We start from the raw sequence: 24,240 nt of genomic DNA, 5'->3' as shown, positions 1-24,240 counted from the left end.
AGTCTCTCTGTGCCTCAGTTTCCCCAATGGGGATAATGGCTTGCCCTGCCTTACATGAGAATAAATACATTAGATTGTGAGGTGCTCAATACTATGGTGAGGGGGTTCCAGAGGCAGCAAGAAAGGCAAGGCTAGAACCGTCTTAGGTAACTCCCTTCCCTGCTCTGTGCCTCAGTTTCCCTTCCTACCCTGTGTCTCTTCAGACTGTGAGGTCTTTGGGGCAGGGACTGTCTCTTGCTGTGTCTGGGCAGCACCCGGCCCGACGGGGCCTTGTTTCAGTTGGGGCTTCTCAGTGCTACCGTAATGCTACTGCAGATGGGTGGGTTGGTTCTGGTTTTGGGTGGATTCAGCGGCTCTTCCCCGAGGCCTGGTTCAGAGATTCACGTGTGCACCGTGAGCTGGGAGCCTCCGACGTGAGTGAGGTGGGCTGGGCAGCAGGTTGGAGCGATTTCCCTGCTCTCCCCCTCGTCCCTGTCCCGCCTCCCATAGCACCAGAGAGACGGGCCCTGGCAGGGATGGGCCCTGCTCTGCCAAGTGGCGGATTCCTCCCTGCTCCAGGTGGAAGATACAGCGGAGCCGAGCAGGTCGGGGCAGGACGGGCAATTCCAATCAGGCCCGGCCCGAGGCGCGTTCCGGCGCGGCAGCGGTGGCCGCGGGGCCCAGCCAGCGCTCAGGCAGGTTGGGGCCGCCTGCCCCCGCCGACTGATTGCGGGGGGGGGAGAGAAGGGCATGTGGAGGGGGATTTTCTCTACACGGCCAAGTGAAGCCGGGTCTGCCTGAAAAAGAGATTAACAGGCATGCTCACTCCTGCCCATCTGCCCCCGCCACCCCTTTTCCAGTAATGCATCTGTGCTCCTGTCTGCACCCCTGCTCCCGTCTGCACCCCCGCAGCACCCCGACTCCTGTCTGCACCCTGCATTTCCCCCGCGTCCATCAACCTCCCATCTGCTCCGCACCCCTGCACTGCCCTGCTCCCATCTGCACCCCTGCAGCACCCCGACTCCTGTCTGCACCCTGCACCTCCCCTGCGTCCATCAACCTCCCATCTGCATCGCACCCATCCGCACTCCTGCACTGCCCTGCTCCCATCTGCAGCACCCCGACTCCTGTCTGCACCCTGCACTTCCCCCGCATCCATCAACCTCCCATCTGCACCGCACCCCTGCACTGCACTGCACTGCTCCCATCTGCACCCCTGCAGCACCCAGACTCCTGTCTGCACCCTGCACCTCCCCCGTGTCCATCAACCTCCCATCTGCACCGCACCCCTGCACTGCCCTGGTCCCATCTGCGCCCCGCCCCCGCTTCCATTGACCTCTTCAATTCATTCAAATTAAGGCCACTGTAATTCTGAACGGGAGGATCCACGCGGGAGTTTAATGCAGTTTAACGAATCCTCTCTTTAAATTCACATCTTTTAGTTAATTCAGATTAATGTTCCTGAGTGTTTCTATGTAGACCGGGCCTAATTCAGAATCAGGGGCTCGTACTCTGGAATACAAGTGTCCGCTCCTGGAGTTATTCCAGAGTAGCTATTCCACTTGAATTCAGATTAAGGTCGGGTGCGACTTCAGTGTAGACGAAGCCCTACGCTCACGTGGCTCTCTCGCCTGCCTCCAACATGCTGCTCCTTGTGCCCTGACACCACGGTGATGGCGGCAGTAGAAGTACCGTGGGGGAGAGCACCCCACTTATGCACAAGTCCCTTTCCTGCCTCCCCCACTCCCCTTTAGCGGGCCCAGCGGAAGCTTAGCCCTGTGGGCTCCCGCAGAGAAGCAGGCTCCTGGGGGACGGCGCCTGTCCATGTGTGCGGCTGTTGGTCCATCAGGGAGGCGGGGTGGGCGATCTGCGTGGCCTGTCGGGGAGCTGCTGGATGCAAACCAACCTCCCCAGCGGAGCACTCTGGAGCCTGGCCCCAGCATCATCTCTGGCCTGGGCAGCAGGATGCTCCTGAGGTGGGTCTGCAGCGACAGAGGTGGCGGCAGGTCCATCTGGTACTTCTCTGGTGTCTCATCCCCCCAGCCCCTTTCAGAGCCAGGCCACTCCATGGACAACTGTTGTTTCAGGCCTTGGCACAGGGCCCAACTCCCCGATAAAGCCTCTGGCCGCCGGATTCCTTGAGCGCCTGGCACTTGTGCGCCTGTAAACAGCCACACGCCTCCCTCAGATAGGGCCCCGGCTGGTCAAAGGGTCTGTGCTAGGGACTGATAAACCTTTAAAAGCTCTTTGGACGTGTTCTCCCCTGGCCTCTGGAGCCTTGATGCTCTGCAGGCGGCGAGTTGGTGGCTCGTGATGCCGTGTGAACATATCTGGGTGTGTTTGCTCCCAAGTCCGAGGCGAGTGTGAGGTTCCCAGCTTTGTATAGTTTGTGCACGTGCGTCTCCCGTGTACACATGCGGTGCGTCTCCGTGCGCGTGTGCACTGCAGCCTAGGAGTGTCGGTACACGTGGATGCTTGTGTTTGCACACCCATGTCCGCAGGCACATCTGTCCAAGCGTGCCCATGTTGGCATGCCTTGACACGGATGTTCTGTGTGCTTGTGCAAACCAGGTGTGCTTCATGCACGTGCAGGCATGTCTGTGAACATGTCCGTGCATGTCATGGCTCTTTGGAGCGGTAGCACGGCCCAGTGCTTGGGAGATCTGGGTACCCGCTCTGCCGCGGACTCCTTGTGTCACGTTGCTGCTCTGTGCCTCAGTTTCCCATCTGTACAAAGAGGAAAATAGCCCTGCCTTGCCTCACAGGTTTGTGAGGAGAAATACGGTAATGAGCGTGTCGAAGGCCTGGTGGCGTTGACCAGCCTTGGCCGTGCTGGGCTGGTCCTGCTCTTCCCTCAGACCACAGCAGCACCACTAACCTAGGGGTGAAGAAACTGGAGCCTCCCCCAACCCTGAGCTTCGTTGGCCCAGTCGAGGCCACAGTCGCGGCTGCTCTCAGCCTGGCGTAGCCCCGTCTACACCAGCACTTAGACTATTGTCAGCGCTGGCCCAACGGGGGCGTGTGTGGGCACAGCTGGCTGGATGTTCGGCTGGGTGGGGACCGTGGCGAGCGGATGGGAAAAGCTTCATGTAACCTGCACACTCAGTGATTCTGGGAAATAAACCCCAGGTCCTTCCCCGGCCCCCTCCCAGTGCTGCTTTTCTGCTGAGTCACCTTTCCCAGCCTGCGCACGCCGGCCGATAAACACCAATTTGTGCGTTTGCGTCAGACAAACCCGGGGGGGTCCTAATCATTACTCTGCCGCACGGCCGGGAGGTCGGGGAAGAAGAGGCCAGCTTTGCCCTCGGCTAGTCACGCAGGCTAAAATCATGGGTTTAATCTTCCCTCTTTCCCCACCCTTCACACTGTCTTAAAAATGCCTGCTCTGTTTGGAGAAAACGCAGCTCTGTCACAGCCTGAGTTTCTCTTAGATTCTGTTCCAAACCCTCCTCTTTTCTCAGCCAGGCTCTGCTATCGCCCTCTCTCTGGGGAGGGTCCCTGAGCTCTCGGCAACCAGTGAATCAAGCCCCAACAACCTCTCTGGGAGGTGGGCCGGGATCGTTATCCCTGTTGTACAAGCGGGGAGACGGGGGCTCGGAGAGGCCAGTGATCACACAGCGAGTCAATGGCAGAAGTCCCTGGCTCGCAGTCCCCCCTTCTCTAGCCACTAGGCACCGCAGCCTCTGAAATCGGACTAGAACCCAGATGTCCTGGCTCTCGGTTTACTGTTCTAGCTGCTAGATAAAGCTTTCTCTGAGGCTGGCCCCAAGTACCGCCCTGCACTGCTCTCGGGATGTTGAATACCAAGGGGGTAGAAGGGATTGAGGGCGCAGGCCAGGATCCCCAGGGAATGTTCCTTGGGGGCGTTTCCAACAGGCATGTTCTCTGGGGTGGTAACAGCAAAGGTCTCTATTTGCACTTCTACCCTCTGCACTGCTGCTGCATACAACCGGTAGGGGGGGTGGAGGAGTAGCCGCTCTAGGGTGACATCTCCGCATTCCAGGGGGCCTCGGTGCGTCTAAGGACACATCTGCGCAGACCCGGCACGGAAGGCACTAACTTTGCAGTTAATCTGTGCAATGAACGTACATCCCAGCTGCATCCACCTCTCGCAGCCATTCTCACTGGGCTTGGCTGGTTCCATCCCTTCTGTCCTATCCCACCCCTCGCTTTCCGAGTGTCACAGATACCCCCGCAAGCCAGTCTGCCAGCGGCTGTGCGTTGCCTTTTCTCCGAGGCCTGTGCACAGAGTGGTGTGATAAGTTACCACCCAGCGCCGTCTAAGCAAGCACCTTTATTCTTAAGGTAAAAGCATTCCGGGGAAATGTGGGGAAAAACAAGAGATGTTCCTATACGCATGCGAACAGCTGCCCCAGGGCGGCCCATCAATCTTAGGGGGCCCTGTTGGCCAAAGTCCCTCCAACTTTTCCGCAAGGATTGGGGTCCCCGGGGCAGAAGTTCCTGTCCGTTTGCTGCATCCGGAAGAAACCTGGGGTTAGTTCAAGCGCCATTTTTTAAACCAAAGTCCGTTGCATTGTTTGAGTCTCTGGGAAGCTCCATTTGAACCAGGCTATGCAAATCCCCCACGGGATGGAAATTCTCTGGAGTGCTCTATAATCGCAGGTAATTCCCCCCGTGTGTGTCTGTCTCTCACACACACACACACACACACACACACGTTAGTTCCTGCAGGAGTTTTGGGGGGAGAGTACAACAGAGTCGTGCATTAACCATTTGTAACACAGTGGTCCCCAAAGATACTGCCTGGGATTGCAGTGTCTGTCACAGCCTCCCGTCCACTGGCATCGCTGCTCATGTTCCCTATGTGACCACAAACAGGGTCTTTTTTTGGTCCCGCCACTGCTCACTGGCTGGCAGGAAGGCACTTAGAGACGCCCCGCCCTCCTGCTGCCTCCACCCCGCAGCTGGTTTTCAAAGCACTTCCTCCGAACGGCTGGATCCGCCGGTCTGTTGCGGGCAGAGCCTGGGGAGAAAGGGGCTGCAGGGAAGATCAGCCAGCCAGGGGTTGGGGGCTGATGCTGGCCGCTCCCCACCTGGCCTGGAGCATGTGCGTGGCCTGGAATTTAACTGGACTCCAAGGGCTGGGTTTGCACAAGAGCTGGGCACATCTGGTCCAGGGCTAAGCTGGGAGTAGCAGCCTTTGAAAAGGCAGCCCTGACAGTGGGTGCTGAGTCCTTGAAAACCTGCCCCTGAATGCACATCTGATTGGGGGGTGGGAGTGTGGCGGGGGGAGGGGTGTAAAAGCCACCTCCACAAACTTTCCAGAGCTATTGTCTGTGGCTGGGATCTCGTGACACACGTTTCTCCAGCCCACACGGCGTGAGCTCTTATGGAAAGCCCAATTTCCTGCCCCGCTTCAAATTCCCCTCCCCCCGCATATGTAAAATCCGAGAGAGAGAAGTTAGTTTCTCACATAAAGATCGGCGGTTGAAAAGAACAGCCAAGGGCGTCTCCTCTCCCTGCCCGTGGAAGTGCTCTGCTGTGCCAGGGCCGTGCAAGTGCCGTGTGGCTGTTTGCACGCCCGTGTGTACGCACCAGAACCATGGCCACGACGGACTTTGGACTCCACACCACGGATCCACCTGCTGCAAAACTGATCTAAAGGGAGAAGCTCCGTTCAGTAGCACTAGTAGACTGGTTTTAAGCCTTTGGACCTCCAGCCACTAGCAGGTGCTGTCTGTAATCGAATTCACATTTGCATGCGTGTGTATTTTAGGGTCTGTGACTTGATATGGTCCCTAGCATGGCGTGATGACGCAACGCTCGTGCCTGCGTTGTGATGTTGTCACTTTGTCTCTTGGGTCTAATGCAAAAATTCCTCTACCCCACCTCTCTCTTCCCTGCCGGCGAAGGGAGGAAGAATGAAAGGGACCCTGGCTGAATCCCGCGGCCTTGTGCGCTGGTCTCTGCGAGCAAGGCAGGGTGTGGAGCTGCTCAGTGCGCACTTGATTTGTGTTGTACATGGTGGTGGTTACCCACTAACAAGAAATGTGACCAGGTCTCCAGGGAAGAGGGGTGCTGGCATGTCTGTGAACTGCTGGCGGGGTGGGTCAGGACACCAGGGCTTATTCCTGCTGCTGCCACTAAATAACTTTGCACCCTCGGCAAGTCCCTTCACTTCCCCATGCCTCGGTTTCCAGATCTGTCCCAGGGGGCCGATGGGCGTGATCTACCTCGGGGGTGGGGGGAAGGGGGCGGTTAATGAACGGTGGTAAAGGGTGTTTAGCTCGCTGGATGAACGGCACTGGAGAAACACCAATAAGACTTCGGCACCGTGAAGGCGCCCAGCTCTCTGCGGGGAAACAGACCCAACTGCAGCCAGCTTGCAAACGTGTGTACAGTAGCAGGGCTGGTTTAGGGGGACCAGAAACTGTCCCTGTGCTTGGGGAGCCTGGAATTAAGACGGTTTCAAGCCACCTTGGCACTGCCCCTATTCTGGGGCCATGCAGGGCCCTTCCCAGCCCTCAGCGGCTGCCCTGAATTAGGGCCAGAGCAGGTTCTCGGCCCCTGTGCAGTGAATTCCAGCCAAACGCCCCTCAGCTGCCCTCTGGGCCGGGGGCTTGGAGCAGGGCTGGCACCGAGCCCTCACGCTAGCTGCGCCCAGGGTGTGGTTTCTGCCACTCTGGTGGCATAGAGGGGCCTTGGTGTGAATCCTAGAATGTGGCACTGAAATCGACGGCCTTTTCCTCTCTCTGATGCTGTGGCCGGAGCAGGCCCCCAGGAGGGGACTCTCTCCTCTCCCCCGAGTCAGGAAGCGCACGGCCCAGCCTCGCCGGCCAACGCGCCAAAGGCTCCCTTTCAAGTCTGCTGCACTCGAGCTGCCGGGGCAGAGGAAGTGACCTTTCCTGTTTCCCAACATGTAATCAAAACAACCCCCCCCCCCCCCGACCTGCGTGCGGCAAGGGCTGGCGTGACGCAGCAAAGGGCTCTCGCTCGTTCCCCTGCCTCTGGGAAACGTTTTTCCTTTTGGCTGATGAAGGCCTGGGTTCCAGACAGTGCTTCCCAGTAGAACTACGCTGGGGTGTGATTGTTTTACCGATATAAATATCCTGCTGCAATCCCTAGGGCGGCCTCGGTGATGCTGGTAAAAATACCACCGCCGCCTCGCTCTGCTGTAGCTACTTTTCTATCCTAGACTGTGCCTGCACTTAAACCACTCCGGCTGCAGCACCTCAGCGTGGACACGACCTCCGGGATGTGTTCTCCCATCGGCGTAAGTCCCCCACCTCCCTGAGGCAGTAGCTAGGTCGATGGAAGAATTCTACACCGGGGGTTAGGTCCGCATCGCCGCATCTCTCTGGCGCGGCTTTTTCACACACACCCCACCCCCGTGCGATGTGGCTACGCCGAGGTGAGTTCCCAGGGTAGACCAGCCCCTAGATTGCAAAGCGCTTTCCAAAGCAGGTCGGTATCGTTATCCCCATTTTATATCTGGGGAAACTGAGGCACGGGGCGGGGCTGTGACTTGCCCAAGGTCACCCAGCGGCAGAGCCGGAATAGACCCCAGGTCTGCTGAGTCCCAGGATGATGGGACTAGGATAGAAGTACTAACTGTGTCCACGCCGGGTGGGAGCGTTGTGTGTAGTTAAGGCACTACATGTTGTGTGTGCGTGGCAAAGTCTGACCCAGAATTGCTGGTATGCCCTAAGGGCTCAGGTTCCTTCACGTTCACCCACGTAATAATACCTTCAGCTCTCAAGCATCGTTCTCCCCATTTTACAGATGGGGGAAAACTGAGGCACGGACCTACGAGGCCAGGAATAGAACCCAGATTTCCAGGCTAGGCCCATCTCCAGTTGTCTGCCACCAGGCTACAGACACCACCAGCAGCTAATCCAGGTTGGAGTGAGACTTGGGGTGTTATCCCAGGCTTCCTTGGCTTTGCTGAGGTGGGGCAGTCCTCCTTTGGTGGCTCCAAAATCCAGGTTGGTGCCTTGGCAGAGACGATCCCCCAGGGCACGGGGGTGGGAGACAGCTTGAACCAGGCTGGGTTAGTGCTGCAGGAACAGGGCCCGATCCTCTTGTCCGAGCACTGGAAGCCAGGGGTCATTCGGCCGTCGCGCTTGTAGAAGAGACGTGGAGCCCATCCCTGTGGGAACGGCCCTGCGCTGAGCTCGGGGATCCGGAAAGTCTTTCCCAGGTCTCCGAGGTTATGGAAAAACCCTGAAACCCCCCCCCGGCAGAATTATGGATTGAAGTGTTGGGTTCTAGCCAGTAACCACATGGAAACCCCCCCTGGCTGTCTGGCCTGCTGAACTCCCCTCTGCTTCTTTGAGTCAGTGCCCAGAGCCCAGCTGAAAATATAGATTTATTTCCCCCTTCTCCGTTTAGAATTGAAGCTTTTTAACCTCGAAGACCTGCCGGGAAGGAACAGGCTATTTATAGCTCTGTTTGTTTTGGTCTTTGCATGGGTGGATCTTCTTCCCTGGACAGATCCCCAGGGCAATGTCCTGTTCTCTCACTCACACTAGTGTAAATCAGGCGGGACCGTGCTGAGGTGTCTGGCAGAGCCCTCGTGGCGACTGTGCAAAAGGACCGGCCCTCTAAGCAGAGCCACACCCTTCACCGTGGCTGGAGGCCGTTGCTTGTGGCTACAGGGAGATGGAATCTCTTTGAAACCAGAGGCGAAGTGCAGGGGTGGAGGGACCCCTAAGCAGGGGGGAAGGATGACGCATCCTGCAGGGCAAAACTCCCACTGGCTCCAAAGGGAGCAAGATCGGGAAGAGGGCTGTTCGTACCCAGCTGCGGCTTCCGCCTCGCTCTTGGCGGCTCCCGCCCCCGTCTCTGAGCGGCACCTGCTTCCCTTAATGATGCAAACCCATTTTCATTCCTATTCATCCCTGATAGAGCGGTGAGGGAGTGAGCCGGGATCTAGTCCGACTCGTGCGTCGTCTAAACTTTAGGATGTCTGACAGCAGCATTGTTATGGGGCGGGACGGGACGTCGGAGGTGGAAGGAACACGGCTGCGACTTCCAGCTCCTGGTGGAGATCATAGTGTGGCAAACGTAACATAACCCGCCCCTCCTCTCCCCCACCCCCCGAAAAACCCTTTAAACCGTCAAGTGAAGCACCCATTGTCCTGCTGCTGATTTTCCTCTCTGATCTTGGACCAGTCACTTCCCCTCCCTCTATTCAATCTGTAAAGGGGGTGATGGGAATAACCCCTGTCTCTGGGCGTGTTGAGATCTTTAAGCCAGGAGGTACTAGAGAGAGGTGGGGGGGAAGGTATTGAGTCGCCAAAGAAGCATAACTATAGACACCCAAGCTGTTGTCTCTGCTGAGTCACTTTTCTAACCACAAGCTCATCTCTGGCTGCTGAGTGTCACGATCTCCCCGCAGGCCCCGGCCTGGCCCTACTGGTGGTGTGATCTCTGTGCTCTGCCTTGTTGGGGTTGTAACCTTGTTGGGACACTGCGCCTGTAACTCCATCAAGTCCCGGGCACCCCTAAAGCCCTGTGCGAACACCCGCCCTCCTGCCGTCTGTTCCCCCGGTGCAGGAGCTGGGTCCGACCCTGTGTGCGGATAGTAGCTAGCGCAGGCTGAGCGAGCCTGGCCGGGAGCTGGAGAACCACGAGGTCTGTGTCCAGTGTCATCCCCGCTGTGTCTGGACAGAGCGAGCGACCCTGCGAGAAAGGCCGACTCGGGGCCCGATCCTGAGCTGTGCCGAGCGCCCGCCAGGTGTGCCGTGCACGCAACCCCAAGTCGAACGAGTTAAAGAGGCTCAGAACCTGGTCTCTGCTTTTTTTTAAGGCCCTTCGTGGCCTCTCCTCCCCTGCCTCCACTCTGCCAGCAATACCAGCCTCTCCTGCCCACGTGCCAAATTTTCCCGCCGGCACCTTCCCGCTGTGTCTCCTGCCACGCCCTCTGCCTGGGCAAAGCTATGCCCTAGTTCTGCGAATCCCTTCTCTGCTGGGAGGCCTGCAAACAAGCGCCACACTGGCTCGCTGACCTGCCCAGCTGCTGCTCAGCAGAACCGTGTCGCTGCTCCCAGACGGGGAGGAGCAGAGTTTGCTGCCTTCGCGTGTTGGTGCTGGTCCTTCTATTCCATTGCCTGGGAACGGCGAACCATGGCCACTGGGAGCTGCAGGCAGCCGTGCCTGCGGGCGGTCAGCGTAAACAAACCGTCTCGCGGCCCACAGTTTGCCCACCACTGTTCTGTAGCTTGTGAGCTGCTTGGACAAGAGCCATCTTTGCCACCCACATTTGTACAGCACCTTGCACCACGGGGCTTCGATCTCGCCTGGAGTCTGTTGGAGCTCCTGCGAGGTAAATAACGCTGCAGCGTCAGGCGTAGCACGTTCGGGTTTGGAATGATTCAGCCACACACGGCGGGGGAATTGCCAGCCCCAGTTCGGGTTCTGTAGCAGGAAGCGTGATGCCTTAGGGACTGGAGGGCCGGGGGTGGTTTCAGGACACACCAGGAGTCTGTCGACTGACACGCCAGGTTAATGAGCCACGGGGACAATAACAGGAGGCGATGGCCTGAAAAACCTCCCCCTGCAGAGCGCAGACCTCACGGGAAACGCTTTTGTTGATGATAGAAAGAGAAAATAAAATGCAGCCCTGTTCCGCTCCACTGAAAGCAGCTTCCTGTTATCTGAACGGAGCAGCCATTTTCAGAGCGGGAGGCCTTGTCTCTCTCCCCGATCTTGCCTCACTGGTGAAGAAAGGAGCTCGGGGGGGGGGGGGGGTAAAAGGCCTTTTGAGAATGTGTCATTGCACAAGAATAATCTTATTAAGATGGGGAGCTGCTTTGTCTGGCAGTTTGTGTATTTTTGTTTAATGAATTTAAAGGTGACCTGCAAAGGGGGGGGAGCAGTGGACTTGGACACTTCTGGGCCTTGTCTACGCTGGTCACCTGTCTGCCCTAGGAATACTTTAAAGGTGACTGGTGAACTGGAAGGGTTATGACATCAGAGAGAGGAAATCTGATTTAAAGGAGAAGGGGATTTTTTTTAATCCATCTTTTTAAAATCTCTCTAATTTTTAAAAATGCTTCACTCAAATACTGTCATCAGTCAGGGAAGCCACTTGTGCAATGTATGAAACATTCAATTAGCAAACAAAGGGTGAGCACCAGCAGCCGGGTGACCAGGTAGTAAGTGTGAAAAATAGGGATGGGGTGGGAGGGGGTAATTGGCACCTATATAAGAGAGAGCCCCAAATATCGGGACTGTCCCTATAAAATAAGGTCATCAGGTCACCCTAGCTGGCATGGATTTACCAAGAACAAATCATGCCAAACCAGATTGATTTCCTTATCTGACAAGGTAACTTGTTCGATGGATAGGGGGAACGGGGTAGACGTAATGTACCTGGACTTCAGCAAGGCTTTGAACACAGTCCCACATGACTGTCTCGTAAGTTAACTGGAGAAATGCGGCCCGTTAAGTGGATGCATTATTGTTTAACCATCGCAAACCAAGAGTAGCTATTAATGGGATGATGTCAGATTGGAAGAAGGTCTCGGGTGGGGTTCCATGGGGATCTGTTCTGGGTCTGACGTTTAACATCTTTATTAATGACCTGGATGTAAGACTACAGAGCATCAAATTTGCAGATGACGCAAAGCTGCGGGGCGGGGGAGTTGCAAACACTTTGGAGGATAGAGCTAAAATTCAGAGGGATCTGGATAAATTGGAGAACTGGGCTTTAGACAACAAAATGAAATTCAACCATGACCAGTGCAAGGGTCATGCGTCTCAGCAGAGGCGCTGCCAAGCCAGTTATTCCCCCAGTCTATATTTGTGCATTTGGTTTCTCTTCTCCTATGTTAGGAAAGCTTAGTGGCACTGCTGAGAAGGATCTGGGAGTTGCGGTGGATCACATCCTCAGCATGAGTCATCAATGCGATGCTGTTGCAAAAAAAAAAGCAAATGCCATTTTGAGTTGCGTTAACAGAGGCAAGTCCCGGGAGGTGATAGCACCGCTCTGTTCAGCGCTGGTTAGGCCTCAGCTGGAGTAGTGTGTCCAACTTTGATCATCGATGTAGGGAAACTGGGAAGGATCCCGAGGCGAGCGACAAAGGTGGTCCAAGGGATGGAATGCAAGCGCCAGCTGAGCAAAGACTGAAGGATCTGGGTATGTTTAGTTTGGAAAAGAGGCGATTAAGGGAGGGGCATGATGGCAGTCTGCAAATACTTGAAAGGCTGCCATGAAAGAGATGGAGAAAAATTGTTCTTTCCTGCCACAGAGAGCAGGATAAGAGGCAGTGGGTTCAAACTACAGCAGAGCAGATTTAGATTAAATCTCAGGAAAAACTTCCAAACAGTGAGCCCAGTAGGACAATGGAACAGACGCCTAGGGAGGTGTGGAAGCTCTTTTGCTGAAGGCTTTCAAGAGGCTGGATGGTTTATTCCCAACAAATCCCACATTTTGGCAGAGGGTTAGACTAGATATGACCCTTGAGGTCCCTTCTAACCCTATGATTCTATGAAAATCTCTCTCCACGCCCCCTCCAATTAAGGGCTGAGGAAGCCATCCACTCCTGCAGGTTCTCCAGCGTTAAAATGGTTGCAGCTGGGTTTCCTTGTGTCCCCATTCACATCTACAGGTGGCAGTTCCCAGCCAGACTACATCTCCCATGATGCACCCTGGTGATGGCAGATGTAGTCCTACCAGGGCGCCTGGCCTTTAGAGAAGAATGGGAGCACGAGCTAACTGCACTACGACTCCCATGAGACACTGCGGCAGCATTTCAGAATGGAAAGATTTTGTTTTTCAGCAAAAAATTCAAATGCTTCTGTGGAAAATGTTGATGAAAAATTGGGGTTTGTGTATGGTGGGAGGATCCAAGGTTTCCATGAGTTGTGGGGGGGGGACCCGCTTTCTGAGTGCATCTAATCCAGATTCTCTTGAAACTCAACCGTCTAAGCTGCATGTCACCAGGCATGTTCTGAACAGGATATGCTGCCGCTACCACCGGGCAAGCCCAGGCTACAAAGGCAAATAGGGTCTCAGGGGATTTAGTAAACAATATTGTGCCTTTCACCCTAAAGTGGTTTATAAATGAGCCATCCGGACACTGCTTCACCGGTCCCTGAAATGCAGCCACCTCTGGGGCTGAAAGCAGCGTGGTATCTCTTTAGCAGCCTCTCAGCACAAGTTTGGGACTGGTTGAAATCAAAGGGATGGGAAACAACCCGTAGTTAACCAAATTGCAATCTAGTCAGTCGAACTCTTGTGATGAGCACCGGGGGTTGGATCTTTAATGACCAGGAGTGGCCAGGCCTCTGTTTGAATGTCTCGATTCAACAGCTGCTGGATCTAGGGCATCGGATTCAGTCCCTGGCTAGTTCAGTTTCGCTATGTGCTTTTCCGTGATGGCTACTCTTGTTCTGACACGTTCCTGCCCTTGCTGCTGAAGATTAGAGTCAGCCGCAGGAGTAGCTAGTGCTGATCATGTTTCCTTTTTTTTTTTTTCCCCTTACTAAGTAAAAGCAAAAAGTCGGTGGATTTTCAGGGGAGTTTCTGGTGCCCTGCAGAAAGGCAGTACGGCCCAGTGGTTAGAGCACGGGATTTAGGAGACCTGGGTTCTGTCCTGGGCTCTGCTGTGCGACCTTGAGCAAGTCACTTCCAGTCTGTGTGCCTCCATTTCCCCATCTATAAAATGGGCATGGTGATATTTGCCTGCCCTTGCAAAGTGCTTTGAGCTCTCTGGATGGAAAGTGGTGAATGAGAGCGAGGTGTGCTTGGAACTGTGCATCGTTTTTTCCATGTATGCATCAGCTCTCCAGCTATGTGGTGAAAGGCTGGATGTCCCACAACGCCGGTAGCTATTCACCGCTCTCGCATTTCCTGGGGTCAGCTGATTGCTGCAGGGGTCAGATGGGATCTTTGTCTACCCCTGTAACGATAATATCGTCTCTTTCTATAGCATCATTCATCATGTGTATCCGCAGCCCCACGGACATGCAGCCGCCTCTGGGGCACAGGGAGGCAATTGACAGGTGCAGGTGTAGGGAGAGGAGGAATTCTGGCCAAGGAAGAGGGCAGATCCCTACTCTTAATGCCCCGGGATCTTTAACGTTCACATCCAGTGAGACGGGATTTGGGCGTGTGAGGTTTTGCCCATGAGCAATAAACTAAGAAACCGTATCTAGCTACGAGAGAGGCTGCTGTGAACTAATGGATGCAGAGCTCTTAAGCACCGAGCCACCTGCGTAGCATCCTACGGGCCCGCTCAGCTGGCCAGGGCAGTGGGCATTTCGTTTTGTGGACCCCCATCACTGAAGGCATGAGGATCCCGGCCAGCGGTTCTAACCTGGACCGCTTCCTCGCTGCGCCGCCCGCTTGGGAAGCGAAGGCTCAGCAGTTGGAGCAATGATGCTCGCTGCTCCCAGAGGCCCTGCCCTGAATAACTCCGCGCCGGGGAGTTTGGAACAGCTGTCGACTCTTTTCTCCTCGTCTGCGTTGCACTGGAGCGTCGCTGACCCGTCCTGCTGGGCGAGGCTGCGGGGGGTGGAGGGAAGGAATCCCTGTTCGGATCCAGGGACTGAGTCTCTCCTGAGCCCTAGGGATGGGAAGCCGCGACCCTCTCTGAGCCAGCGTGGCTCAGGAACAAGGGGGCAGCGTATCCGAACGGAGGAGCTGGGCCATTGGCTTCAACCACCGCCACCAACAAAGGGTGTGTTCCCAACCCGCCCAGCCGCCCGGGGTGTCCCACTCGCTCGGTGGCCAGGGCCGCGTTACCCGCCGCGCTGGGGGCTGAGCAGGGCGTGTCAAGCTGAGCGGGAAGAGGGCAGCTTTGCAGACCTGTCAGAGAACAGCACGTGCCTCCAGGGCCAGCGCCGCTAAAGATCATATTGTCAATAAAGTAAATGCATTTGTGAGCCCTCTCTCCAGTCACGTGCCCCTCTGGGCAACCTCCCCCCCCCCCGCCCACCCCCCAGTGCTGCTCTGAGGAGGGGCTGGGAAGCAATCCTTCCAGGACATTGGCAGCAGGACTCCTGGGTTCTATTCCCGGCTCTCCCACTGGGACCTTGAGCAAGTCCCTTCCCCTTCTGTGCCTCAAATTTCCTCCTCTGACATGGGGAGAACGGTTCTTCCCCGCTAGACAGAGCCCTGACATGGCAGGAGATCCCAGACTGTGCCCTAGACAGTCAAAAGCCTCCCAGTTCCCAGCTTTAACTGGGGTCCCTTCCCTGTCTCCACTCGGCCCTGACCCCCGGGAAAGAGCAGGGCAGCCGATTCCAGACCAGCCCGGCCCATCCTGCCGCAGCTTCCCACCGACGGATCCGCCGATCTTTCCGATCCTTTGGGCACATTGTAGGAGGCTTTAAAATGGCCCGAACTGGGAGCAAAGGGCAAGTTCAAGGGAACTCACTGACACAGTGTTTAGAGCTTCGGGTTGCAGCTGCCGCCCAGGAAGTGGTTGCGGCTGTGTCTGGAGATTGCTGCAACCCCACCCAGAGGCTCTGAGAAGCAGCCCTCGCGCCTCCTCTCAGGGCAAACCGGCAGGCGCTCGAGCTGAAAGAAGCCGAGCTGAGCGGCGTTGGGTGATGTCGGTCGTTGAGGATCTGGCTGTTTGGGAGCCTGCGGGGGTTGTGAACCCCAACCCCGGGCACAGCAGATGTTTCTAGGGTATTTGCTGGGGTGTGTTGTTTCTGGTGCGGGTTGTGGTGTGGGGGTGTGACAGAGAGAAGGCTAGAAAACCTTAATAGGGTTTAAGCCCAGAAGGGATCACCGTGATCCCAAGTCCAGGGGTGGCCAAACTTACCGATCCTCCGAGCCACATCCGATCATCTTCAGACGTTGAAGAGCCAGGCACAGCCGCTCGGCACTTCTGCCCTGCGGCAGGGCAGGGGGGGCTTGGGGTTTCAGCCCCACAGGAAGCACCTGCCGGTACTGAAGCCCAGCCCTACGGGAGGCACCTGCTGGGGTTCAGAAGTCCCTAGACCAGGGGTTCTCAAACTGGGGGGCAGGACCCCTAAGGGGTTGCAAAGTTATTACATGGGGGGGGGGTCACGAGCTGTCAGCCTCCACCCCAAACCCTGCTTTGCATCCAGCATTATTAATGTTAAATATATTAAAAGGTGTTTTTAATGTATAAGGGGGGGGTCTCACTCAGAGGCTTGCTATGTGAAAAGGGTCACCAGTACAAAAGTTTGAGAACCACTGCCCTAGACCTCTTTTCCCCCCGCCCAGGCAGAAGCCCCTAGCCCCACCATCTGACGCAAGGCAGAAGCCCTGAGCTCCCCCCAGCCGAGTCTGGTAGGTGGAGAATGGGGGGGCTCCGTGAGCCACACTTTAACTGTAAAAGAGTGGCCCGTGAGCCACCCCTGGGCTAGACCATAGGACTTCATTCTTAGAGCACGTCTTTTAGGAAATACATTGAAACAATCCCCCGACTGCAAAAGAAATGAGCAGAGTTTAGTGACTAGTAATGCTGCGTTTCTAGGGCGACTTCTTTTTTGTGTGCACAGAACTCAGTGCATGTTGCAGCCGTTTTACAGATGTGGAAACTGAGGCCCGGATCAGGGAAAGTGACTCACCCCAAAGTCATGCAGCGAGTCAGTGGCAGAACTGGGAATGGAATCCAGACTTCCAGGCATTCTTCCTTCCCCCCCCCCCCCGCTGCCAACCACTAGACCACACTTCTCCCAGTGATGTGGGAACAGACTCCAGGAGTCCAGCCTCCACTCCCCTGCTCAGCACACAGCATTTGCCATAGCCAGATACCATCGTGGGTCTGTCTAGTCTGATATCCTGCCTCCTGCTGTGACCAGTCCCTACTGGAATTCCAAAAGCTAAAAAATTGTGCAATGCTCTCCCATGGGGTAAGAGGCTTCCTTCCTGACCCCTGCCGCTTGTGCCCTGAAGCATGAGATCTGTTAATCAGATGTATTGTTTAACTGACCAACAGCACAACCTCTGGACTCGGGAAAGTGTGCTGCTGGAAGGCTACCTTGGCTGGCGTGGGGGAACTACATGACGTGCAGCCTAGTAACTTTAGGGCCCTTTGTGTTCCTCTGAGATGGCTGGAGTCCTCGGTGCACGGGGTATTTCCAGCTTATGTCTGCTTGGGCTGACTAATGAGTCATTCTCTTCTCTGCCACGGTGCCCTGGATGGAGGAGACGCTGTAACCCAGCCCTCTGGAGATGCTGGTACCCCAGCCATGGCTCTGTGGGATGCACGCAGAGTGGGGTGTAGCTGGAATGGAGTTGTGCCCCACAGACTGCTTGTGCTCTGATGCCTCCTGATAAGGCTCCTAACCAAATCTCTCCTTCTCTGGTAGGTGTGGCCAGCGCAGGGGACCTGAACAGTGACACACGTCCCTGAGAGCTGAAGGGAAAGTGACCTTCCCCCATTTTCCCTTGGGATTTCCTTCCAGAGACCAACTACTCCATGGAGTGACTCAGAGCTGGGCCTGGACTGCCATTTCTCTTGGGTGTAAACCCTCCCAGTTCAAGTGGGAGTGAAGCCGGGGGCCGGAGAGCCTTGATCACATCTGGAAGCGGAGCGACCAGAAGGGGGGGAAAAAAGGAAAAACTGGAAGCCTCTGCGAATATGAGTGACTTTTGGCACAAGCTTGGCTGCTGTGTAGTAGAGAAACCACAACCGGTAAGTCGCTCCCATGTAAACGTCTCACCTTTTGATGCCGTCGGCATGGGACGGGGTGGGAGAGAGGTACAGTGCCGCATGGCCATGGGGTTCGCTCTACCGGATCAGCCTCTTGCTCCCTGTAGTCTAGTACCCCGACTCCTGCCTTACCTGATCGGTTCATTGTTCCTCTTAATCTGCCGGCCCTAGAGGAGAACATCTGCTGTCGTGGTTACAGAGCTAGCTGCATCTTGGCGTGCAAACCCCACCTCCCCGGTGTCCGGGCTCTCCTGGGCTGGAATTCTGCAGTTCTCCACCATTAGCCCTTGTCTACCTGGGGATGCTCAGGCTTTGTCGACGCTAGAAATTCTACACAGAGTGTAGAGACTTACTACAGTGACAGAAACTGTAATGACATGGCTGTAGCAAATCCACCTCTCGGGGAGGCGGAATAATTCTTCCATCGACCTAGCTGGGTATACACTGGGGGTTAGGTTGGTTAGCTCGGGGGTGTGAATTTTTTAATTCAGATTAACTTTTCTGGAGTGTCCCCATGGAAACGAGGTCTTAGACTGGGCTCTAGGCTACAACATCCTGTGCTTAGCCAGTGGGGCTGACAGAGCTTGGACAGCTGCGGTTCTTCCCTTCGGAAGTCAGGGACCAAAGCGTTGGCTGTTTTTAGCAGTAGGAACAAAGCATAAGGGAGGAAAGGATTGTGGAAGAGGCCACAGGCGTCCCCGATGGTAAACGAGGCAGGCGTAGCTTCTTCAACCAATATATTCATACAGAACCATCCCACCAATCAGGTCAATGCACAGAGCATTCCAGAGCATGCATTCATTCACTCCAGAGCAGCTCCAAATCCATATCACCTGTCTCCTGCATTCTGGATCAGACCACTGAGCCATCTAATGCTGAAATCTGCTGCCTCAGCAGAACGAGGCAAGGGAGAACCCCCCGTTTATGCTTGGCCAATTGTGCAGTTCTGCAGAAGAGAGATTCCTTCCTGGCCCCTGCTACAGGCAGCCCTGAAGCATGAGACTTGGTTGCTCTTATGTTAGGCAGCAAAGCTACAAAAATCATTACTGGCCACCCCGTTGCCCAGCCCCATTTGGGCTCAGTTCAGAGAAGCAGCTTCCCAAATGAGGCATCGTGCAGCTCCCCTTGTTTGTTTGCTCTCAATGACTCCAGTTCATATCTGCTCAGCGTAGAAGTAATGCTCTGTTTTAAGCCACGGTTCCGGGAGAGTGAGCTGGATTCGGCACCAGCTCATGCATCGTGAGTGCTTAAAGCAGGAATGGACTAGCCTGGTGGTGAGCTGAGCACTGGGTCTGTAGGGCTAAGCAGCCAGGACTCTGAATACACGTTCAGGGGGCAGGACGATTTGCTTAGGAAGGAGCCTTTTTCTGAGTCACTTTTCAGACTAGAACCATGCTGTGAAATCCAGCCAGAATGTTTAACTCTGCCCACTGAAACGTCACCACCTCATCCGTGTCTAGGGCTGTCTTGCTCCCTTGCTCCAGCCCTGGCAGCGTTTGTTCAGGGGGCTAATGCTGCATCTTTCCTGGCTCCCCTTTTTCTGTGCTGAATCATTGTCTAGAGGAGCAGCTTGTTGGGAATCAGCTCCCCTCTGCTCTGATCCTGGCCAGCCCAGAGGACCAGGTATCTGGAGCAAGGGAGGAAGCCCGTGGGTGTTAATGCAGAGGGGGATCCCAGGAGAGGTTTTGCCTCCCTGGCACATGTCCCAGGATTTCAGAGGGGGGTAGAGAGAGACAGAGAGGCTGTGCCAGGGCTGCAGAGGAGAAGGCTCTTGCACCAAGAGGAGCAAGGTGGTGCTGAGGGACAGAGATGCCAGTGGGGGAGGGGAGCAGCGTGTCGAGTTCTAGGGGATGGGAAGGGAAGTGACTTGCCCAGAGTCACGTGGCAGAGCTGGCAAATAAACCCAGGAGTTCGGATGCCCAATCCTGTGCTTTACTCTTAGACAATGCTCTTTGCCATCTCCCCTTCCATCTGCTCAGGGTCCTCCTTTTGTCTGGCTTGCTTTGCTCAATCTCTAGCTGTTTCTCTCCTCCTCCCGGCCTCCAGCACAGATGAACGCACGCGCGGGCAGCCCCGTCAGCTGGGAACTGGAGGGGGCGAGCAGTGCCAGCCGACTACCAGCCTGCGAAGCTGCATTGGTCCTGGCACCGAAGGCCCCTTGGCGATAAGAGCCATGTTCCCCTCCCGCGGAGCAGAGCGCGGAGACAGGAATCCACCGGCGCTTGCTGCCAACTCCCAAAGCCTTCATTAATTCACCAGCTTGTTTGGGCCTTTCTTTCCCTGGGCTGGAATGTGCTTAACCCTTGGCGTGCCCGGCCCGGGGCAGGCCTGGTGCACGGTTGCTGCTGGGTGTGTTCCCTCCTCTGCAGGTATGTGGGGGACGTGCCAGCTGGACTCCTCCTAGGTTGCAGTTAGAGGTTGCACCAAGGTCTCACCGCTGAGAGTTATTGTGTGCGGCTCCCTGGTGCTGTGCCACCCTCCCCTTTCTGCTCCGCTGCCAGCCATCTGTGTTCCCCCCCCCACACGCGCACACAGAGGCAGTTCTCATAGAAATCTAAAAATAATCTTTTGCCCTGAAATGCGAACAGAAACTTGTGAGCTGGTTCCCTCTGGGGGCCCTGGGCTGCTTGGAGTATCAGCATTAACCCTTCCAAGGAGGAATTGGGGTTTGATTCGATCAGGTTCATCCTCCTCCCCCCGTCACACTATCCCCGTTCCTCTGCCCCATCCACCTTCCTCCCAGGCACCAAGAGAGGGTCTGGTGTAAACCCCCATATGGCGCTTGGCCCTCTGGCCAGCTCATCATTTAGGCCACCCCTTCCGGGGTTACACGTTCCAACAGGACCACTGTCCCAGTGCCGTCCCCAGCTCGAAGCTCTACGCCACAATACCAGTGCTTGGCGGGGAGCCCAGCCCACCCCTACAGCAGATTCCAACCCGGGGACCCTACCAACCAGCAATCCAGGTCCTCAGGCCCCTTTTGCTGTTTCCCTGGGCTTCTTCCTACCAGCCTCCCTATCTTCTCCTTCCTGTCTTGCTCTTCCTTCATGGCAAACCAGGCTTGACTGCTTAGTCTATAGTCGCCACCAATTACCTAGCAGTTTATATTCTCTTGTTCTGCCCTGTGTCCATCAAGTAATGTAACCACACCGTTCTAAGGGTGCCCCCTTTCCCCAGTAGTCTCCCTAAATAACCTAATGTAACATTTGTAACCTTAAGCCATTTCAATTCCCCAGAGCTTTTCCCTTTCTGTATCAAAGCCCTGGCATAGCCAGGAAAGGGGATCCAGTGTTTCTTCTGGGTACACATAGTCCATCTTTGTGTTTATTGATTCGAAAAAAGATTTGCATTCTGTCTCTCTCTCCAATAAAAGAGATTCCTTCACCCACCTTGTCTCTCTCTAATAACCTGGACTGATGTTGCTCAAACACTGAAGGGTTTTTCTGTATCAAGTCTTCCATTTCTTACAGTGCTTTTAGCTGCTTTGTCTGCCATTTCATTCCCTGTTAGCCTGATATGGGCTGGGATCCAAGCTAATGCTACATGCATCCGCATCTGTTCTAGTTCTGTTATGCGAAATATCATTTCATTGATTTTAAATCACTTCTACAGATGGAGACGCCCCTTTTTGTTGTTGCAATCAGGCTTGATATTAAGTCAGAAAAGATGACTGGCTGCACATCACCAATCCAGTTTAATGCCAGCATTGTCGCTACTAGTTTGGCTGGCACGACAGCTACAAAATCGGTTATTCTTTTAGATGCACAAATTCCTGACTTTTGGTACATAATATGCTGTTTCCTGCTCTTCCTGTTTTTGGACCCGTCTGTACATATTTGACAAAAATGACTCCACTTTTCATCTAGATACTGGTGCACTTAATTTTTTTTATACCTACTGTCTCCTATTTATCCGTAAGTTTTATCAAATAAATCTAAATCCACATTTGGACGTGTGGCTTTCCATCCATAACTAATTTTTCCCATGACTCAAAGTTTTCACTTTGTTTAGCTTTTCCTTGTCTTTCAACTCCTGCATCCACATTTTAATTGGACAACATGTGGAGTTCTAACGTTGTAAGTGCTTTAGTTCGCGTACTGAAATCCCAACAATCCTCATACGCCTGTTTGGTATGTTTCTTCACTGCAATCCCCATTAACTTTGGCCCAGAAAGTTAGATCCAGTAGTTTCATTTGTGGTAGAACTGGCATTTCATTAGCAGCTGCCTGTAGCGCTCCTATGGATGTGGTAATAAATGCACCACGCACAACTCATAGTGCCTGTGCTTGTATTCAATCTAATTTATCAAGTTCTGCTTTTGATGCTTACCCAAGAGCTTGGCAGCCATAGCTGATAGATAATTGGTCTGATTTAAGGCTCCGTATACCATCAGCTGTGTTTTTCTTATTCACCCCCAAATTAGTCCTAGCAAGACTTTTTAAGCAGGTTGATCCTTCCTTTGCATTTATCTTTAGCAATCTGTATGATCTTTCCGAAGTAATCTATCAAATATACCCCTAGAAATCAAAACCTTTGAACTCAATCTAGTGGTTCTCTATACAGACCCAGTATCAGAGAGGTAGCCGTGTTAGTCTGGTTCTGTAGAAGCAGCAAAGAATCCTGTGGCACCTTATAGACTAACAGACGTTTTGCAGCATGAGCTTTCGTGGGTGAATACCCACTTCTTCGGATGCAAGCAGACCCAGTTTACATTGCTTCGTAGCGTTCCTCTTTGTGAAGAACAATCCTTTTGTTTTACAATGACGAACTTGAAACCCACATGCATTTCTCCAGGCTGAAGTCTCTCATAGTGCTTTGTTGAGTCTCTCTTTCTGGCCACCTCAGCATTCCTGCTCCTAACTCATCCAGCACAATCCTCTGAAAATAGAGGGACACCAGCGCTTATTTGTTTTGAAGATCTATCCCACTATTAAATGATGCCGGGCTGATGGCGCTTCCCTGTGGCGTACCATTGTTAAAATGATATTCGACATAACTTTCCCCACTCTGACCTGCCTGGTCCGTTTACTCAAAAATTCTCTAATCCATTCACGCATTCTTCCCTTTATCCCCACTGCACCTACATTGTGCAGTCAGCCCCTTTCTGACCTCAGCTTCTTGGCTTTATAATACTGGTCCAACCCTTCCCCTGCTGGGTGTCTAGCTCAGCTGACCCTGGCCCGTTTTTCTGTCAGGTGAGGCCAGATGACTTAATTGGCCTCGTGGGCTCTCGTTTGTGGCTAATGCAGGCTGCACATGCCATGGTAGCATAGCTCCGCTGAAGTCAGGGGAGGAAAGTCTGTTTGTTAGAGCTGGTCAGGAAATGGGAACATCTGGCATTTTGAAATCGCCTTTTGTCCCGAATGAGACAGAGTCCAAATTTCAAACTTTGCTGCACGATGGAATTTTGAAGATGTCGTTTCAGAAACATCAAAACAACCTTATTGACGTGTTCTGTTCTGACTCTTCTTTTTTTTTTTTATTCTGCATTTTCATTTCATCCGTAATGTCCCCTATAAATTAGAAGTTTCAATGACTTCTCGTCAAATTTTCAACGAAATTGATACATTCCCACGAAATGTTTTGGATTTTGTTGAATCAGCATTTTTTGGTGCAAACCATTTTGGTTGGAAACATTTTTGACTAGCTCCGCTGAGGAGCCAGCCCATGCCCAGAGCGGACAATGGTCCAGCCAGTCCAGTCCCGTCTCTGACCATAGCTGATGCCGAATGTTTCACAGCATGCTGTAAAATGTCCATAATGCAAGCAACGCCGATACCGTGAAAAGATCCTGGCCCCGTGTTCTGCCATTTGGATCACCTGAGCTGCCAGGGGAGCCTGGCCAAAGGGTTAGATAGGGAACGGGCTGCTTCCAACCTGGGCATCCCAGTGCTGCAGCAGCAGCCTTTCTGCACTTTGCATCCATCCTCCCGCTTCCTATTGAAAGGACAGCGTATTTTGAAATATTTCCTCAGTTACAGCCTGGGTTCTCGGCTTCAAAGTGCCGGTCTCTACAGCTAGCGGGCGTTGTGGCCAGACATCCTGTCAAAACTTACGCAGAGTGTGGTGGGGGGGAGGTGAAGTCACTGTTTGCTGCCTGACAGAGGCAGAGAAGTGAAGGCTGCAGGCCAGCACGAGATCTGATGCAGGGATCGCAGGCCCCGTTGGCAGGGGAGCTCGGTTAGCTGCAAGCGTAGATGTAGCCACGTCGTGTTCACAAGCCGTGGTTAGAGCTGTCTCTCACCTATTGCTGGAGTGTCTACTGCTTGGAAGTCCCCCTCCCTCTCCAGAGCAGTTAGGTTTACTTACGCTATTTGAATGGTGGGGGTATTTTCCCCCCCACACCTGTCCTTCATTCCACAGTAGACGTAATCTCAAACCCGCCCCCATTTTGTGGGTTGGGAAGTTCAGCTGCAGCGACCGCTCTTGGGCTGGCGGTAGGGCAGGAAGGTTTGTTCACTGCTGCTGTCTTCGCTCCTGCCCTGGGGTATCTTAAAATCCTTTGACATCTTCTCAATTGGGGTTCTGACTCTGACTCTCCAGCTGGGATGTGTCTCCCTCTCCTTGTGTTTGCCCGCAATCCGTAGGAAGGACCCAAGCCAGATCAGACCCATGGCAGTAGCCACGAGCAAAACCCCTTGGAATGCACCTGGTGTTG

At 54.3% G+C, this 24,240-nt stretch overlaps 1 protein-coding gene across 2 annotated transcripts in view; it reads left to right on the top strand.

Annotated features, from left to right (window-relative positions):
- CDC42SE1 (CDC42 small effector 1) overlaps positions 1-24,240 on the top strand; it is a 54,279-nt gene that overhangs the window by 11,560 nt on the left and 18,479 nt on the right. The window contains exons 1-2 of one of the 2 annotated variants that reach the window (XM_039512366.1): positions 15,448-15,583; positions 17,239-17,564. In XM_039512366.1, coding sequence (XP_039368300.1) covers positions 17,511-17,564 — 54 coding nt within the window. In that variant the 5' untranslated portion in view covers positions 15,448-15,583; positions 17,239-17,510. Of the gene's footprint in view, positions 1-15,447; positions 15,584-17,238; positions 17,565-24,240 lie in introns of those variants that run through there. The other variant, XM_039512365.1, reaches the window with a different exon arrangement.

The sequence above is a fragment of the Mauremys reevesii genome, linkage group 24 (genome assembly GCF_016161935.1).
Source record: "Mauremys reevesii isolate NIE-2019 linkage group 24, ASM1616193v1, whole genome shotgun sequence".
Classification (NCBI taxonomy): domain Eukaryota; kingdom Metazoa; phylum Chordata; order Testudines; family Geoemydidae; genus Mauremys; species Mauremys reevesii.
Note: the sequence above shows the minus strand (reverse complement) of the source record. Positions and strands in the feature narration are given on the sequence as shown.